We start from the raw sequence: 20,583 nt of genomic DNA, 5'->3' as shown, positions 1-20,583 counted from the left end.
TTGGTACATAAAATGAGAATGCTTGGTCTGGGGGAAAATGTGTGTAAATGGGTTAGTAACTGGCTTAGTGATAGAAAGCAGAGGGTGGTTATAAATGGTATAGTCTCTAACTGGGTCGCTGTGACCAGTGGGGTACCGCAGGGGTCAGTATTGGGACCTGTTCTCTTCAACATATTCATTAATGATCTGGTAGAAGGTTTACACAGTAAAATATCGATATTTGCAGATGATACAAAACTATGTAAAGCAGTTAATACAAGAGAAGATAGTATTCTGCTACAGATGGATCTGGATAAGTTGGAAACTTGGGCTGAAAGGTGGCAGATGAGGTTTAACAATGATAAATGTAAGGTTATACACATGGGAAGAAGGAATCAATATCACCATTACACACTGAATGGGAAACCACTGGGTAAATCTGACAGGGAGAAGGACTTGGGGATCCTAGTTAATGATAAACTTACCTGGAGCAGCCAGTGCCAGACAGCAGCGGCCAAGGCAAACAGGATCATGGGGTGCATTAAAAGAGGTCTGGATACACATGATGAGAGCATTATACTGCCTCTGTACAAATCCCTAGTTAGACCGCACATGGAGTACTGTGTCCAGTTTTGGGCACCGATGCTCAGGAAGGATATAATGGAACTAGAGAGAGTACAAAGGAGGGCAACAAAATTAATAAAGGGGATGGGAGAACTACAATACCCAGATAGATTAGCGAAATTAGGATTATTTAGTCTAGAAAAAAGACGACTGAGGGGCGATCTAATAACCATGTATAAGTATATAAGGGGACAATACAAATATCTCGCTGAGGATCTGTTTATACCAAGGAAGGTGACGGGCACAAGGGGGAATTCTTTGCGTCTGGAGGAGAGAAGGTTTTTCCACCAACATAGAAGAGGATTCTTTACTGTTAGGGCAGTGAGAATCTGGAATTGCTTGCCTGAGGAGGTGGTGATGGCGAACTCAGTCGAGGGGTTCAAAAGAGGCCTGGATGTCTTCCTGGAGCAGAACAATATTGTATCATACAATTATTAGGTTCTGTAGAAGGACGTAGATCTGGGGATTTATTATGATGGAATATAGGCTGAACTGGATGGACAAATGTCTTTTTTCGGCCTTTCTAACTATGTTACTATGTTACTATGATCATCCAGATGGTCATTGGTGAACTTCAAACAGGCATGGACATGTGCTGGTGTGAGCAGGGGGACCTTGGGTGTCCTGCAAGATTTTAATCCATGACGATGTAGTGAATTACTAACAGTAATGTTTGAGACTGTGGTTCCAGCTCTCTTTGGGTCATTAACTATGTCCTCCCACGTAATTCTGGGCTGATTCCTGACCCTTCTCAGAATCATCCTTACACCCAGGAGGCAATATCTTGCATGAAGTCACAGACCGAGGGAGATTGAAAGTCATCTTATGTTTCTTCCATTAGATAACAAATGTGCCAACAATTGCTCCCTTGTCAACAAGCTGCTTGCCTATTATCCTGTATCCCCTCCCAGCCTTGTGCAAGTCTGCAATGCAATGTTGTTCCTGATGTCCTTAGATAACGCTTTGGTATTGGCCATGGTGGAGAGGTTGGAGTGTGATTGATTGTGTGGACAGGTGTCTTTTATACAGGTAACGAGTTCAAACAAGTGTAATTAATTCAGGTAATGAGTACAGAGTAGGAGGGCTTCTTAAAGAAAAACTAACATGTCTGCGACTCAGAATTATTGCGGTTTGGGAGGTGATCAAATATTTATTTCATGCAATAAAATGCAATTTAATTATTTAAAAATCATACAATGTGATTTTTTGTTTTTTATTTTTAGATTCTGTAGCACAGTTGAAGTGTATCTATGATAAAAATTACAGACTTCTCCATTCTTTGTAAGTGGTAAAACCTGGAAAAACGCAAGTGTATCAAACACTTATTTTCCCCACTGTACATGAATATTCAAGGTATATCCCAAAATAAATTAAGATTTTTATATACTAATGTACACATGAATTTTATATGCATATCCTCAAAAACCGATTGGAGGAAATGGTAAAATGCAAAATATAAAGTTTAAAATAATAAAATAAATCTTTATTATAATTATGGATAAAAAAAAATGTAATTCAAACAACAGGAATAATAGAGAAGAGGATGGGAGCATGGGATCACAAAATAATGTAAATAATATGCCTATAGAGTACTTCATTAAAGTGAACGAGTAGAGCAGAATGACTCTCAAAAGGAAAATATATATCTAGTGACACTTATTCATATCAATTCATGCATAAACCATGAAGTGCATAGTGCAGCTGTAAACCTAGATACTGAATTAAAGAGATCTCAAAATAGATAAAGATAGTAAAGATAGCTCTGTGTCATGACTGAGAAGTGATCAACGTGATTAAAAGTTATGTCTAAGTCATGTTGAAGTGAACATGAGCACAGAATAAGATAAAATGGTGAAATACCTATAAAGTGCGGCGTGCAAAAAGGTTCCAACTCCCACATCCTCTCATGAAGGAGTCATATAGACTCTGAAACGCGTTAAATAAACCACCTATCTGCGCTTTTCTTTTTCCTACAAGTTCTTATTACCAGGTTACAGTTGTCGGTATGGTACGGGCTTAATGTTCCCAAACCTTAATAGGCATTATTCACAGAAGTATATGTTATTATTAGTAATGCTATCAGTATGAATAACGATTGTATATCAACCGCTTCACTCAGTCATTCTGATCGTTTGACAGCATCCACTGGATCATAATACCAGCCACGGACCAGTCATTTTATTTCATTACAGAAACTGGGTGAAATATTATATCGTATTGATCTCTCTATATTTGATAACTTCTGTTAGATTTTGCCCATGTTAGTAGAATGCTGGTAGGTTTGTACTTTGTTTCTCCGGCGTTACTCTGCATGTCTCTGCTTTAACCCTTTGCTCCTCTTCCCCTAACTGTGGAATAAAACAACGAAAACGGAGTATAAAAATCCCACAAAACATATGGAGCGCCCCCAGACGCAGGGCCGTGGGTTACTCTGTACCGGTCCTCACTGTCTCAGTTCTGGGGTTGTCACGGTGGCTGGACCCGGTCCGTGACCCTGCTAAGGGGCGTCCAATAAAAGGGTGAAGGAGGTTGTTAGGTGTTGGTGACGCCACCTGTGGTACTCGGTCAGGTCGACCGACGCTGCTCGGGGTCCACTGGGGTGATGCGAGGGCAGCTAGATGGTATACCTTCCCGCAGGTGAAGCATATCCCCAGGGCCCCCCAGTAGTGTAGGTAGTGATGATGTGAGGCGCAGTCAATAACGAAGACACAGGGTTGCAGTCTCTCCACCTCTTTACTGGTGACCTCAGGATCCTCAATCCAGAGCACTATCAACCGGGCTGTCTGAAACCGGCCGGTCCGAAGGCACATCCAGAGTTCCTTTTGCAGGTGGAAATCGTTGCCTACCACTAGCGCCTGTGTGTTGTAGTCCTTCCCTGCTGAGCACTCGTGATAGTCCTCACAACTTCTGTTCTCGTTCTTTCTCTTCTCCGTCCCCCAAGTTTGTTATGACTAGGACGCACCCGTTTGACGGGAAGGCTCGGCGCTATTCTGGGACCCTAGAGACGCCCCTCTCCACGCTTGCCCCCTATGTCTGCTTAGGTGATGTATGGTAGACAGCCAACCTATAACTAACTGTCCTGCGGTATTTGAAGTAAGGCATAGAGTCAGTTACTTCCTCAGTGTTCCGGTCACCGGCTACGCGCCTCAGTAGGATGTTGCCGTTCTCGGGGCACGACTCATACTGGTTCTCCTTTGTGCTTGATCTCGTTTCTCACTGTCCACAATATCCTTCGCTTCGTGTCCTTTCTTTAGATGCCGCCGCTAGGTAGTGCAGGCGCGGCTATGTAACGATCTGTCCTTGTCGCTAAGTCACTGCCAGGTTCCCACGCCTGACAGGGACCCCTCTGAATCTTCCCCGCAACACCCCCTGCCACGGGATGTTGCCTGGACAAAACCCAGCCAGCTTCTCACTAACTTCCTATCCAACCCCTAGTTTTACCAGTGTGAGGAGTGGCCTAATAAATAAAACCTTTTGCTCCCCCTAGTGGCCGGAGTGTGAAGTGTAATGTGCGCTTGCGATACCTGGTCAGATGAACTCCTTTAGTGCCATCAGACGTACCATCACTCCCCTTATTGGCAGAGCGACATTACTGCAACGACCAGGTCTCTGGGGCGCTGCACATACATACATCCTCTCCCCCTAACTAGCAGGGATACTGATGTCTGTTACCCGTATGGATGCTGCTCAGTTCCCTGCCCCGCTGCATGACCGTCCGCATGTGCGGTCCCTGGCTACCGCTGTGGAAGATGTTCGTGGGTTGCAAGGTCCTCTACAACTGATGCATGACTTTCCACGCATCTCCAGGCTTGCAGCCGCTGCCAGGTGCCCTAAGCCTCAGTTCCTGTGCCGTTTGTTCTGCAATGGTTTCTGTTTGTGCTTAGGGTGTGCTCGGCCACACCTTGCCTGTTTTTATTAGGGTTACTGTGTGCACCTGAGTTGCTTTCCCCAGCCTATTGCTGAGAGGCAGCTCCTATATAAAGTTACTCTTTCCTGTTGGGCGTTGCCAGAGCTTCGCACTAAGTTTCTGAGTCTTGCCATGTGTGTTTGGTGTTCAGCTCCTGTTGTGCCTACTTTCAGTTCAAGTAAAGCTGATGCCTGTTCTTCCGCCTGCTCTGGGGGCTCAGTACCAAGATCCGTTTCTGTTTGTGTCCTGTTTTTCCGCCTGGTCTGGGGGCTGAGTACCCAAATCCGCCTTTCCTGGAGGATCCATATCCAGGCCCGTTTCTGCTGTGTTTTGTGTTTCTGCCTCCCTGAGGGCTGCATTCTCAGGCCTGAACCCTTGATCCTGCATCCGTTCCTGTACCTGACCCTGTCTGAACTGCGTCCTCTGTGTTATGTTACTGAAGTCCTTCTGCGTCTGGAACCCTGTACCCAGTGAGTATGAACTACCAGGTTTGACTTTTAAAGATGGAGTCCAATATTCTGCTTGTGTCCCGATGTTCCACTGGTTCCCCGGGGTCCACACTGTGATGACGTCTGTCCTGGGTCGATGTCTGTTGTTCTCTCCTGCTGAGCCTGTGCTATGCCTGAGGCCTGAGTGAGAGGCAATCCTAGTATGCCCATGCCAGATGACCCTGGACTGCATCAACCCGTGATGACCCCTGCCATTGTTTGACGTTTGTCCAAGGTCGGTGTCTGATGTTTTCTCCTGCTAAGCCTTTGCTACGCCTGATAGAGAGGCCGTCCTAGTATGCCCGTGCCAGATAACTGACTGCATCAACCCGTGATGTCCTCCTGCCTTCGTCTGTTATCCTGAGATGTGTACCCTTCTTTGATGTGCAGAATCGGGAACCTGGCATCGTTATGTTCTGTTTATGTACTGTGATTTAGTTTAAGTAAACTTTGTTTCTTCATACCTTGTCCACATGCTCAGCTGCCACAGACCCTGCCCGCTGCCCTTCCCTAGTCTGGGTAGGTCCAGGTTACCCTATGTGGTCCAGTGGGTCCACATTCCGTCCCCACCTGGGACGCTCGCCTTACGTCGTGGTCGGGCAAAGTGGAGCCGTCGTCGGTTAGGCTTGTTTCATAATCAGAAATACAATAAGATGCTATTATGGTATCTTATTCTCAGCATTTTAGATGATTAGTTCTAAACTTTATAGGTAATAGAGCAAATCCTCTTGCTGCATCAGCTCGTTTCCCAGGTCCTTTCTAATAAAGTGCTCTTGTGCTTTCCTATTCCCAGCACGCTGGGTGATTAACTCTATGTGATATAAATGATCAGGCTAATCTCCCTCACTGCATTGGATCGTTTTTATTTCACCATCAGTAGCCCATGATCATTAGGGGCTAGCATTATTTTCAGATATTAATTTTTCAATCAACTATGTTGCAGTTAGCTCTGATACTTTCAGTTTCAAAATATTGGCATGGTTCCAGGATGCATTCGGCAGCCAAACCCACATGTATTTAAAGGCAGGTTCGTCCAGCCCTTTCCTTTCCTAATTCTGGATGAGCCGATCACTCAACACAGGTATAGCCCATAAGCTTTACCTCTAAACTATATCAAACCCATGCATTCCAGAGGATCGTCTGCAGTAGCCACTAAGCAAAAATAGTGATTGTTAATTTTAGGATTGTTCATTAAAAAAATATTTTTTTACATAACTCCAATTGGATTAGTCAGTGAATACTAGAAAAAAATGGATTACATAGTACAGTAATCATATAAATAAGGTAAATAGTATAGACATTCACTTTATTACTAAATGATCCCCTTTATTTTGATCACCTCCTCTATTGTACCAGGAAAACCACACTGACTCACTGAATTAGACAGCAGCTTATGCTACAACTAGATGTCCATTTTTTTAATGTATTTATATGAAGGTCTTGGTAAACAAAATAACATTAGCACTACTTACCTTGTATACGATACAATTGTACCACACTAACAATTTTTCTGGGGGGTGCATTTTATTTGAAAGACAACCGTTTAAGTGTGTAAAATATTCCGCTGGCTTTTCAGAACTATTAGTCAGCAGTAAGCTGGCGAGTCAAATAATCAGAATACATGAAGTTGCAGGCCAGGGAGGCTGAGAGGGCTTATTAACCCCTTCCCGACCTGTGACGTGACGTAGGAGTCATGAAAGTCGGTGCCAATCCAACCTGTGACGCCTATGTGGCGGCATGACAGCATCGCATTCCTGCAGATCGGGTGAAAGGGTTAACTAAAATTTCACCCGACCTGCAAGGACAGGGGGAGTGGTAGTTTAGCCCAGGGGGGTTGGCTTTGCCCCCACGTGGGTACGATCGCTCTGATTGGCTGTTGAAAGTGAAACAGCCAATCAGAGCAATTTGTAATATTTCACCTATGAAACTTGGTGAAGTATTACAATCCAGCCATGGCCGATGCTGCAATATCATCGGCCATGGCTGGAGACCGTGATCTGCCCCCGCCACCGACTGACAGTGGCGTTCTGCCGCCACTGTCAGTCTTTCCTCCCCTTCGTCCTGTCCTCTGCTGCCCTCCTCTCCCCTCCGACTGCTCCCGGCCTCCCCTCCGCTGTTTGATCCCACCCCTCCATACTTATCGAGTCCCGGTGTCCCTCCCGGTGTCCACCAGTCTTCAGCGATGGGCGCCGCCATCTTCCAAAATGGAGGGAGCATGTGCAGTACGCCCGCCAAATCTGCCGGCCGGCAGATTCATTCCAGGCACATTTTGATCACTGTGATAGAACCTATCACAGTGATCAAAATAAAAAAAATAGTAAACAAAGCCCCCCCTTATCCCCATAGGTAGGGAAAATAATGAAATAAAGAAAATATTTTTCCACTAGGGTCAGGGTTAGAATTAGGGTTAGGGATAGCATTAGGGTTAAAGTTGCAATTAGGGTTATGGTTAGAATTAGGGTTAGTGTTAGAATTAGGGTTAGAATTAGGCTATGTGCACACGGTGCGGACTGGCCGCTGCGGATTCGTGGCAGTTTTCCATCACGTTTACAGTACCATGTAAACCTATGGAAAACCAAATTCGCTGTGCCCATGGTGTGGAAAATACCGTGCGGAAAGTATTTTCAGCAGCATGTCAATTCTTTGCGTGGATTCCGCAGCGTTTTACACCTGTTCCTCAATAGGAATCCGCAGGTGAAATCCGCACAACACTGGAAATCCGCAGTAAATCCGTAAGTAAAACGCAGAAACGCAGTGAGTTTTACCTGCGGCTGTTTCAAAAATGGTGCGGAAAATCCGCACATGAATCCGCAACGTGGGCACATAGCCTTAGGGTTAGGGTTGGAACTAGAGTTAGGGTTGGAATTAGGGTTAGGGTTGGAATTAGGGTTAGGGTTGGAATTCGGGTTAGGGGTGTGTTGGCTTGTGGTTAGGGTTATGGTTAGAGTTGGGATTAGGGTAGGGGTGTGTTGGGGTTAGGGTTGTGGTTAGGGTTGGGATTAGGGGTGTGTTGGGGTTAGGAGTGTGATTACGTTGATAGTTAGTGCTGGGACTAGGGTTAGGGGTGAGTTGGGGTTAGTGTTGTTGTTAAAATTGGGGGGTTTCCACTGTTTAGGCACATCAGGGGGTCTCCAATCGCGACATGGCCCCACCATTGATTCCAGCCAATCTTGCATTCAGAAAGTCAAATGGTGCTCCCTCCCTTCCGAGCCCCGACGTGCACCCAAACAGTGGTTTACCCAAACATATGGGGCATAAGCGTACTCAGGAAAAATTGTACAACAACTTTGGGGGTCTAATTTCTCCTATTACCCTTGGAAAAAAAAAAAAAAAATGGGAGCTAAAAAATTATTTTTGTGGGAAAAAAATGATTTTTTATTTTCACGGCTCTGCGTTATAAAATTATGTGAAGCACTTGGGCGTTTAAAGTGCTCACCACATATCTAGATAAGTTCCTTGGGGGCTCCAGTTTCCAAAATGGGGTCAATTGTGGGGGTTTTCTACTGTTTAGGCACATCAGGGGTTCTGCAAACGTGACATGACGCCCGCAGACCATTCCATCAAAGTCTGCATTCCAAAACATTACTACTTCCATTCCGAGCTCTGCCATTCACCCAAACAGTGGTTTACCCCCACATATGGGGTATCAGCGTACTCAGGACAAACTGTACAACAACTCCTGGGGTCCAATTTCGCCTGTTACCCTTGTGAAAATAAAAAATTGCAGGCTAAAAAAATCATTTTTGAGGAAAGAAAAATGATTTTTTATTTTCATGGCTCTGCGTTATAAACTTCTGTGAAGCACTTGGGGGTTCAAAGTGCTCACCACACATGTAGATAAGTTCCTTGGGGGGGGGGGGTCTAGTTTCCAAAATGGGGTCACTTGTAGGGGAACTCCAATGTTTAGGCACACATGGGCTCTCCAAACACGACATGGTGTCCGCTAACGATTGGAGCTAATTTTTCATTCAAAAAGTCAAATGGCGCTCCTTCCCTTCCGAGCCTTGCCGTGTGCCCAAACAGTGGTTTACCCCCACATGTAAGGTATCGCGTACTCAGGAGAAATTGCCCAACAAATTTTAGGATCCATTTTATCCTGTTATCCATGTAAAAACGAAAAAATTGAGGCTAAAATAATTTTTTGGTGAAAAAAAAGTACTTTTTCATTTTTACAGATCAATTTGTGAAGCACCTCGGGGTTCAAAGTGCTCACTATTCATCTAGATAAGTTCCTTGGGGGGGTCTAGTTTCCAAAATGGGGTCACTTGTGGGGGAGCTCCAATCTTTAGGGACACAGGGGCCTTCCAAATGCGACATGGTGTCCGCTAAAGATTGGAGCCAATTTTTCATTGAAAAAGTCAAATGGTGCTCCTCCCTTTCCGAGCCCTGTCGTGCACCCAAACAGTGGTCCTCCCCCCCCCCCCCCCCCACATATGGGGTATCGGCGTGCCCAGGACAAATTGTGCAACAACGTTCGGGGTCCAGTTTCTCCTTTTACCCTTGGGAAAATAAAAAAATTGTTGCTAAAATTTCATTTTTGTGACTAAAAAGTTAAATGTTCAATTTTTCCTTCCATGTTGCTTCTGCTGCTGTGACATACCTGAAGGGTTAATAAACTTCTTGAATGTGGTTTTGAGCACCTTGAGGGGTGAGCCTTTAGAATGGTGTCACTTTTGGGTATTTTCAGCCATCTAGACCCCTCAAACTGACTTCAAATGTGAGGTGGTCCCTAAAAAAATGGTTTTGTAAATTTTGTTGTAAAAATGAGAAATCGCTGGTCAAATTTTAACCCTTATAACTTCCTAGCAAAAAAATTTTTTTCCAAAATTGTGCGGATGTAAAGTAGACATGTGGGTAATGTTATTTATTAACTTTTGTGTCACATAACTCTCTGGTTTAACAGAATAAAAATTCAAAATTTGAAAATTGTGAAATTTTAAACATTTTCGCCAAATTTCCGTTTTTTTCACAAATAAATGCAAAAATTATCGACTAAATTTACCACCAACATGAAGCTCAATATGTCACGAAAAACACTCAGAACCGCTAGGATCCGTTGAAGCGTTCTTGAGTTATTACCTCATAAAGGGACACTGGTAAGATTTGCAAAAAACGGCAAGGTCTTTAAGGTCAAAATAGGCTGGGTCATGAAGGGGTTAAATAAGTACTCCAATGAAGTTTTTCATTTACTAAATCTGTGTATGTGAGTATATTGTCTAGAGTTTGTATGTTAATATACTCACATATCGACGACTTCTACGGTTCTGCTTCGCTTCTCAGTCATGTCATCGCTATTCTGACTCTCCAGGTCACACCGCGTTCAGCGTGCCCTGGCTGTGGCTTTTACAGTGTAAGTCTACGACACATCAGAATGAGACTCCATGGACGTACACTGTAAACTTCTCTCTCATGCATAGACCTGGGGAGCCTGAAGAGCGATGACGCCACAAAGGCGGCGATAGGAGAGTATATTAACACACTAACAGCACACTACATACACAAACATATTACATAAATAAAAAAAATAATGGGAGGGCTTCTTTAAAGTTCAGAAACATGAGAATACGTTTCTACATGTGCAGTGTGGAAGCGACATGTCTTATCTACTCACTGAACAGTGAGATCTTTCACTCAGACTTCTGTAAAGCCTGACTTTCAGTAAGATGGTAATAGGTTTGTACACAGCACAGTAAATGTGCAGTTTGTGTTCAGAAATGAGCTTCCTAATCACATCTCCACATTGCTTAGGATAGAAGCAGCCAGAATATAGCGGACAGGGAGCGGATAATGCCAGCTCCCTCCTACTTCTACTTTCCTGTAAGCTTTCTACATGTGAATAATGTAGTAACATACCAATCGCACTTGCTTTTCTACATTCAATTGCTTCCAGACTTCATTATACATTTCGTCCAGTCCTTGACGAGATTGCTTGTAAGTTTCCAACTCAACTTTTGTATCCTGAATATTAACCTGAAATCAAAACATATTACATAGAAAATCTGTATTTAACGCATAGCCATTTAGTGTAGGCAAAAGCAATAAAATCTGAAATATAATTTTTCAATGAAGAATAGTTTTCTGCACTGATGAGACTCATCCCTGGCTATTAGAAAATGTGCAAAGGCTCAGAATCACTGCAGTTACTGAAAACATTTACTATAAAAGGTACCAAGGAGTTTAAAAGTGAACGTACCAGCTGAGTTATGCTGCCCAATCCACGGGCAGCATGAATCCGTTACGGACTGTCATTTCAGCCAAGTATATTTTACTGTGACATTGTATTTCAGACAACATAATTCTAAAATCTAGAGGGACCATGCTACTCAGGTGATTAGTCCAAGAGGCCAGTCCCCACATTCATGGGGGGAATGACCTGTCACTCAAGGGAAGTGGGTGGCCAGTTTTTAACTGCATGTGTTCTCTGAAATGCCAAAGTGATTTAAAGCAAAAATATCTGCCTGAAATGAGACTGCATTAATCAGCTGTCACCATAGAAAGAAGAGCTACAGTAAGAGTCTATGCAAGTGGCAGAGGTGAAGAGTGTGACAGAAATATTAGGCTTTCTTATGGTAGTGCTCGATTGAGAGCAACACTGATCAGTCTTTTCCTTCTAAAATTTTACTTGTGACATTTGCTTAGTCTGTGAGAAAGGAGGGAAAGAGTGGAACAGCATGACAGCTGCCGCATCAAGTCTTGTGAGGTAACATTTTTAGTCCAACAAGAAAAAACTTATGGCATTATTAATATTACACTAACAGGCAAACCGTTCATCCTCCAATTGGTGCTGCACTAATAATTATGGAACACTTTATCTTCTTTTGTACCCCTCGATTCCAAAGCTATGACCTCCGGTAATTATGTAAATTTTCCACTCAACAACTGGGCAAATACCACAGAACTTCTATATAGGTGCGGTTTTGTTTTGATTTGCTAGTGTAGACAACAAGTAAAGGATCCAGGGAAATAGAACCATCTTGACAAAATAAATTCTAGCTATCCAAGATAAGAGTCTTACCATGTTTGTAAGGCAGCTTTAAGCGGTTTGAAAATAGAATCTTAATTCCACTTGAGTGAGTCTCATACTGAAACATGGCAAGTGGATTAGAGTATTAAATAATAATAATAATATATTAACCCCTTCCCGACCCATGACGCCACGTAGGCGTCATGAAAGTCGGTGCCAATCCGACCCATGACGCCTATGTGGCGTCATGGAAAGATCGCGTCCCTGCAGAGCGGGTGAAAGGGTAAACTCCCATTTCACCCGATCTGCAGGGACAGGGGGAGTGGTAGTTTAGCCCAGGGGGGGGTGGCTTCACCCCCCTGTGGCTACGATCGCTCTGATTGGCTGTTGAAAGTGAAACTGCCAATCAGAGCGATTTGTAATATTTCACCTATTATAACGGGTGAAATATTACAATCCAGCCATGGCCGATGCTGCAATATCATCGGCCATGGCTGGAAACACTAATGTGCCCCCACCCCACCGATCGCCCCCCGATCTGTCCGGTACACTGCTCCGGCTCCCCTCCGTCCTCTTGTCCGCTCCCCCCGTGCTCCAATCACCCTCCCCGTGCTCCAACCACCCCCCCTGCACTCCGATCCACCCCCCCTGCAGTCCGATCCACCCCCCCTGCAGTCCGATCAACCCCCCGATGCTCCAATGCACCCCCCCCCGTGCTCCGTTCCACCCCTCCCGCGCTCCGATCCACCCCCCGTGCTCCCCCCACCCCATCATACTTACCGATCCTGCCGGGGTCCGTCCGTCTTCTCCCTGGGCGCCGCCATCTTCCAAAATGGCGGGCGCATGCGCAGTGCGCCCGCCGAATCTGCCGGCCGGCAGATTCGTTCCAAAGTGCATTTTGATCACTGAGATAGATTATATCTCAGTGATCAAAATAAAAAAAAATAATAAATGACACCCCCCCCCCCCTTTGCCACCCCCATAGGTAGGGACAATAAAAAAAATAAAGAAATTTTTTTTTTTCCACTAATGTTAGAATAGGGTTAGGGGTAGGGTTAGGGGTAGGGTTAAGGGTAGGGTTAAGGGTTGGGTTAGGGGTAGGGTTAGGGCTAGGGTTTCTGTATGTGCACACGTATTCTGGTCCTCTGCGGATTTTTCCGCTGCGGATTTGATAAATCCGCAGTGCTAAACCGCTGCGGATTTATGGTGGATTTACCGCGTTTTTTCTGCGCATTTCACTGCGGTTTTACAACTGCGATTTTCTATTTGAGCAGTTGTAAAACCGCTGCGGAATCCGCAGAAATAAGTGACATACTGCGAAATGTTAACTGCTGCGTTTCCGTGCAGTTTTTCCGCAGCATGTGTACAGCGATTTTTGTTTCCCATAGGTTTACATTGAACTGTAAACTCATGGGAAACTGCTGCGAATCCGCCCTGTTTTCCGAAGCGTGTGCACATACCTTTAGAATTAGGCTATGTGCACACGGTGCGAATTTGGCTGCAGATCCGCAGCGGATTGGCCGCTGCGGATTCGCAGCAGTGTTCCATCAGGTTAACAGTACCATGGAAAACCAAATCCGCTGTGCCCATGGTGCGGAAAATACCGCGCGGAAACGCTGCGTTGTATTTTCCGCAGCATGTCAATTCTTTGTGCGGATTCCGCAGCGTTTTACACCTGTTCCTCAATAGGAATCCGCAGGTGAAATCCGCACAAAAAGCACTGGAAATCCGCGGAAAATCCGCAGGTAAAACGCAGTGCCTTTTACCCGCGGATTTTTCAAAAATGATGCTGAAAAATCTCACACGAATCCGCAACGTGGGCACATAGCCTTAGGGTTAGGGTTGGAATTAGGGTTGTGGTTAGGGTTGTGATTAGGGTTATGGCTACAGTTGGGATTAGGGTTAGGGGTGTGTTGGGGTTAGGGTTGTGATTAGGGTTATGGCTACAGTTGGGATTAGAGTTAGGGGTGTGGGGGGGTTAGTGTTGGAGGTAGAATTGAGGGGTTTCCACTGTTTAGGCACATCAGGGGTCTCCAAACGCAACATGGCACCACCATTGATTCCAGCCAATCTCGTATTCAAAAAGTCAAATGGTGCTCCCTCAATTCCGAGCCCCGACGTGTGCCCAAACAGTGGTTTACCCCCACATATGGGGTACCAGCATACTCAGGATAAACTGCGCAACAATTACTGGGGTCCAATTTCTCCTGTTACCCTTGTGAAAATAAAAAAATGCTTGCTAAAACATCATTTTTGAGGAAAGAAAAATGATTTTTTTTTTTCACGGCTCTGCGTTGTAAACGTCTGTGAAGCACTTGGGGGTTCAAAGTGCTCACCACATATCTAGATAAGTTCCTTGGGGGGTCTAGTTTCTAAAATGGGGTCACTTGTGGGGGGTTTCTACTGTTTAGGCACACCAGGGGCTCTGCAAACGCAACGTCAAGCCCACAGAGCATTCCATCAAAGTCTGCATTTCAAAACGTCACTACTTCACTTCCGAGCCCCGGCATGTGCCCAAACAGTGGTTTACCCCCACATATGGGGTATCACCGTACTCAGGAGAAACTGGACAACAAATATTGTGGTCAAATTTCTCCTGTTACCCTTGGGAAAATTAAAAAATTCTGGGCTAAATAATTATTTTTGAGGAAAGAAAAACGTATTTATTATTTTCACGGCTCTGCATTATAAACTTCTGTGAAGCACTTGGGAGTTCAAAGTGCTCACCACACATCTAGATAAGTTCCTTTCGGGGTCTAGTTTCCAAAATGGGGTCACTTGTGGGGGGTTTCTACTGTTAAGCCACATCAGGGGCTCTGCAAACGCAACGTGACGCCCACAGAGCATTCCATCAAAGTCTGCATTTCAAAACGTCACTACTTCACTTCCGAGCCCCGGCATGTGCCCAAACAGTGGTTTACCCCCACATATGGGGTATCAGCGTACTCAGGAGAAACTGGACAACAACTTTTGGGGTCAAATTTCTCCTGTTACCCTTGGGAAAATAAAATATTGCAGGCTAAAAGATCATTTTTGAGAAAATATTTTTTATTTTTTATTTTCATGGCTCTGCGTTATAAACTTCTGTGAAGCACCTGGGGGTTTAAAGTGCTCAATATGCATCTACTTAAGTTCCTTGGGGGGTCTAGTTTCCAAAATGGGGTCACTTGTGGGGAAGCTCCAATGTTTAGGCACACAGGGGCTCTCCAAACGCGACATGGTGTCCGCTAACAATTGGAGCTAATTTTCCATTCAAAAAGTCAAATGGCGCGCCTTCCCTTCCGAACCCTGCCGTGCGCCCAAGCAGTGGTTTACCCCCACATGTGAGGTATTGGTGTACTCAGGAGAAATTGCCCAACAAATTTTAGGATCCATTTTATCCTGTTGCCCATGTGAAAATGAAAAAATTGAGGCTAAAAGAATTTTTTTGTGAAAAAAAAGTACTTTTTCATTTTTACGGATCAATTTGTGAAGCACCTGAGGGTTTAAAGTGCTCACTATGCATCTAGATAAGTTCCTTAGTGCGTCTAGTTTCCAAAATGGGGTCACTTGTGGGGGAGCTCCAATTTTTAGGCACACGGGGCTCTCCAAACGTGACATGGTATTTTCAGCCATATAGACCCCTCAAACTGACTTCAAATGTGAGGTGGTCCCTAAAAAAAATGGTTTTGTAAATTTCGTTGTAAAAATGAGAAATCGCTGGTCAAATTTTAACCCTTATAACTTCCTAGCAAAAAAAAATTTTGTTTCCAAAATTGTGCTGATGTAAAGTATACATGTGGGAAATGTTATTTATTAACTATTTTGTGTCACATAACTCTCTGGTTTAACAGAATAAAAATTCAAAATGTAAAAATTGCGAAATTTTCAAAATTTTCGCCAAATTTCCATTTTTATCACAAATAAACGCAGAATTTATTGACCTAAATTTACCACTATCATGAATCCCAATATGTCACGAAAAAACAATCTCAGAACCGCTAAGATCCGTTGAAGCGTTCCTGAGTTATTACCTCATAAAGGGACACTGGTCAGAATTGCAAAAAACGGCAAGGTCTTTAAGGTCAAAATAGGCTGGGTCATGAAGGGGTTAACTTTGGGTTTATTTATATAGCACCATTAATTACATGGTGCTGTACATGAGAAAGGGGTTACATACAGTGTTAAAGATATAATTTACAGTAAACAGGTTTACAGTGACAGACTGGTACAGAGGGGAGAGGACCCTGTTCTTGCGTATATATACATATATATACACACACACACACACACACACACACACAAACTGAATGTCACGATTCTGTTGTTGGTGTCCCAGGACCAGGGGCTCATTCCTTGTCCCTAACGTTAGGGGTACTCTAGCTTGTCCTGTTCCCTGCATTACTTCTGATGGTGAAGACGTCGGGGCCACATACTTTGCCTTAGCTCCTGAATCTGCCCTCAGTCTGTACCCTTCCCCCACCCAGGGAAGAGTGGAGTAGTAGTGTACTGTAATACACTAACCAGACTAACAAGGTAAAACGAACAGAGATAAAGGAAAATACCAATCATACAAATATAATCACACAAACAACAGAGGTATACAACGGGGAGTGGAGGATGAGGTAAAACCAAAGTAGGAGAAAAAAAGCATAGTTACTTACCGATAACAGTATTTCTCAGAGCCCATGACAGCACCACAGAGAGAGGGGATCCACCCTTCAGGGACAGGAAACCTACAGGATAAAAAGGGTGGTACCTCTCCCCTGCATCAGTTTTGCTTACAGAGCATCGGAGGTCCTCCAGGTTAGTTACAACAAGAGAAATATACAATTTTATCATATTGCTTAACAAGTGAACACCGTGTCTATTTAGAAAAAACACACTTCATACAAAGGAATGTGCTCACCGCACACGTGATGTGGGGGGAAATAAGCAGGTGCTGTCATGGGCTCTGAGAAATACTGTTATCGGTAAGTAACTATGCTTTTCTCAGTCCCCCATGACAGCACCACAGAGAGAATTGCAGAGCTTATTGCTTAGGGGCTTAGAGAGGGACCACAGCCTGCAGAACCCTTCTTCCGAAGGTTAAGTCAGATGAAGAGGCTAGGTCTAAGCAGTAGTGTCTAAAAAAGGTTGAAGGTGATGACCAAGTGGCAGCCTTACAGATTTGATCTAATGGTACCACCGGCCTTTCAGCCCAGGAGGTCGCCATAGCCCTTGTAGAGTAAGGCCTTCAGTCCCTCTGGAATAGTGTTCCCAGTGGTGAGTACGCCAAGGCTATCGTGTCTGTTATCAAGCGTGCTATAGTGCCTTTAGAGGCTCAGAGTCCTTTCCTGGGTCCCTTGAAGCAGATAAAAAGAGACCCTTCCTTCCTATGCTGCTGGGTGGAATTTATATACTGAACTAGACACCTTCTCACATCTAATGTGGGGAATTTTTCTTCTTTCTTATTTCTAGGGTCTGGACAGAAGGAAGGAAGGATTATTTCCTGAGACCTATGGAAAGTGGACGCTACTTTTGGTAGATAGGCAGGATCTGTTTTTAGTACAACTTTATCATCCAGGATTTGCGTAAAGGGAGGGTTTGCAGACAGGGTTTGGAGATCACTTATTCTACGGGCCGATGTTAGGGCTATCAGGAGGGCAGTCTTAAGTGATAGAATTTTAAGGGGTATTGATTCTATAGGTTCAAACGGGGAATCTGTTAATGCTGACAAGACTAGATTCAAATCCCAGGCTGGTAACCTATGTATAGTTACAGGTCTAGACCTTGCGGCTGCTCTGATAAACCTTATTACCCAAGGGTTGGCCGCTATGTTTTCACAGCACAATGCTCCTAGGGCTGCCATCTGTACTTTCAAAGTACTTACTGAAAGGCCTAGATCTAAACCCTTTTGTAGAAATTCTAAAATTTCAGCAACTGGGACCCCATCTTGCAATCTTACCCCGGAGGTGGATAAAAATTTTTTCCAGGTTTTGCCATAGATATTTGTGGTCACGGGCTTCCTACTTTTCATTAGTGTAGAAACGAACTTATCAGAAAACCTTCTTTCCTTCAATAGTGACCTCTCAAATTCCACACAGTCAGGTGAAGATTCTCTGACTGAGGGTGGCCTCGATGCCCTTTACACATTCTCTATGGACACCTGCCTCTTCCGGTCTGTAATTGTCCACCTGAATGTGGTGCATGTCCGCATCTATAGCTAAGGCTTGCGGTCTGCATTATCTACTAATGCCGCTTCCCTGTCAGCTGACTGCCCACACGGGTTTCTAATTAGCTATTTGGCTCACACTAAGGCCGGCTTCACACTTGCGAGTTTTACGGACGTAAGAGCGCAGAAACTACGTCCGTAAAACTCGCAAAAAATACAGCACAATTATTCTCTATGCCCCTGCTCCTATCTGCCGTATTTTACTGATCAGTATTATACGGCTTTCTACGGCCGTACAAAATCGCAGCATGCTGCGTTTGTCACCGTACTGCGCAAGAAATACGCCAATGAAAGTCTATGGAAGCGTGAAAAATACGGATTACACACGGACAAGCAGTGTGACTTGCGAGAAATACGCAGCGCTGTTAGAGAGAAAAGCCGGCAATTCAGTGCGGTGTACAGTAAAATCACACTGACAGCTTCCAGTCCAATAGGTAGAATAAATGTGTACACATAGAATAGGTATATATATATATATATATATATATATATATATATATATATATATGTCAGTAGACACATATATGTATATATATTAATATTTTTTCCAGCGCTATACAGCTTGAAAGCCGGTAATTCAATTACCGGCTTTTTCTTTCTCCTTCCTAAAACCCGACATGATTTGAGACATGGTTTATATACAGTAAACCATGTCTTCTCTCCTTTTTTTTTTTTTGCAGATTCCACACTACTAATGTCAGTAGTGTGTATCTGCAAAATTTGGCCGTTCTAGCTAGTAAATTAAAGGATTAAATGGCGGAAAAAATTGGCGTGGGCTCCCGCACAATTTTCTCTGCCAGAGTAGTAAAGCCAGTGACTGAGGGCAGATATTAATAGCCTGGAGAGGGTCCACGGTTATTGGCCCCCCCTGGCTAAAAACACCTGCCCCCAGCCACCCCAGAAAAGGCACATCTGGAAGATGCGCCTATTCTGGCACTTGGCCACTCTCTTCCCATTCCCGTGTAGCGGTGGGATATAGGGTAATGAAGGATTAATGCCACCTTGCTATTGTAAGGTGACATTAAGCCTAATTAATAATGGAGAGGCGTCAATTATGACACCTATCCATTATTAATCCAATTGAATGAAAGGGTTAAAAAAAAAACACACACACATTATTTAAAATTATTTTAATGAAATAAAAACAATGGTTGTTGGAGTATTTTATTCTACGCCCAATCCAGTCACTGAAGACCCTCGTTCTGTAAGTAAAAAAACATAATAAACCAACAATATCATTACCCTTCGCAGATCTGTAACGTCCAACGATGTAAATCCATCTGAAGGGGTTAAAATATTTTGCAGCAAGGAGTTCCGCTAATGCAGGCTGCTCCTTGCTGCAAAACCCCAGGGAATGAGGCTAAATATAGATCAATGATCTATATTTAGCTTCATTTGCGGTGAGGCGCCCTCTGCTGGCTGTTCATAGATCGTGGGAACTTTCCTAGAAAGCTCCGGAGCAGCCTGCATTAGCGGAACTCCTTGCTGCAAAATATTTTAACCCCTTCAGATGGATTTACATCGTTGGACATGTAAACCATGTCTCAAATCATGTCGGGTTTTAGGAAGGAGAAAGAAAAAGCCGGTAATTGAATTACCGGTTTTCAAGCTGTATAGCGCTGGAAAAAATATTAATATATATACATATATGTGTCTACTATATATATATATATATATATATATATATATATATATATATATATATATATATATATATATATATATATATATATATATATATAGACAGTATATATATATATACATATATTTTTTTTTTTTTTCTTTTTGGGACACATGGATCACTTCTATAGCGGTATGTCGGTTTTGCAAGCCTGCGAGAAAACCACGCAGTACGGATGCCATACGGATTACATACGGAGGATGCCATGCGCAAAAAATGCTGACACACCCTGCCTACGGAGGAGCTACGGACCACTATTTTCGGGACTTTTCAGCGTATTACGGCCGTAATATACGGACCGTATTGTTTTACGCTGTGTGTGACGCCGGCCTAAGGCTGTGTGATAGCTCAAGCACACATCTTCCCTGACGAAGCCTGGTCCGCCGGGCGATACGCGTGGGGCATCACCACACCAGGTTGTATCTTTGTGGGAGGTTATCTCCCGTTTACCTTCTGTGACCCAGTGATTTCACCATATATAGGTTTCCCATTAGCCATTGTTTGGGCTCGCCTCTTTTTACTTCTGCTTGGGACATATTGTTGTGCCTACTATTGTTTCGTTGGCCTGGCACTGTGTGCATCCTGGCTTACTATTTTGGCACTGTCCCGCTATTTACAATTTTGCGCTGTACCCCATGAGCCATTTGGGTTAATTTTGGGTTACCTTATTACACTGTATTATGATCCATTTTTCCTGTGTGTTTTTGATGGTGCTTATATGTTTTTAATTATGTTTTTATTGTTTAT

The 20,583-nt window shown here is 43.8% G+C and overlaps 1 protein-coding gene across 7 annotated transcripts in view; it reads right to left on the bottom strand.

Moving 5' to 3' along the window:
- The window catches only part of RUFY1 (RUN and FYVE domain containing 1), a 377,731-nt gene that overhangs the window by 197,368 nt on the left and 159,780 nt on the right, over nt 1-20,583 (bottom strand). For all 7 annotated transcript variants that reach the window (XM_069763888.1, XM_069763887.1, XM_069763891.1 and 4 more), the window contains exon 10: nt 10,852-10,968. In XM_069763888.1, the coding sequence (XP_069619989.1) occupies nt 10,852-10,968 (117 nt within the window). The remainder of the gene's footprint in view (nt 1-10,851; nt 10,969-20,583) is intronic.

Source organism: Ranitomeya imitator, chromosome 4 (assembly GCF_032444005.1).
Source record: "Ranitomeya imitator isolate aRanImi1 chromosome 4, aRanImi1.pri, whole genome shotgun sequence".
NCBI classification, from domain to species: domain Eukaryota; kingdom Metazoa; phylum Chordata; class Amphibia; order Anura; family Dendrobatidae; genus Ranitomeya; species Ranitomeya imitator.
The sequence above is the reverse complement of the archived record's forward strand: the minus strand, read 5'-3'. Positions and strand labels throughout refer to the sequence as shown.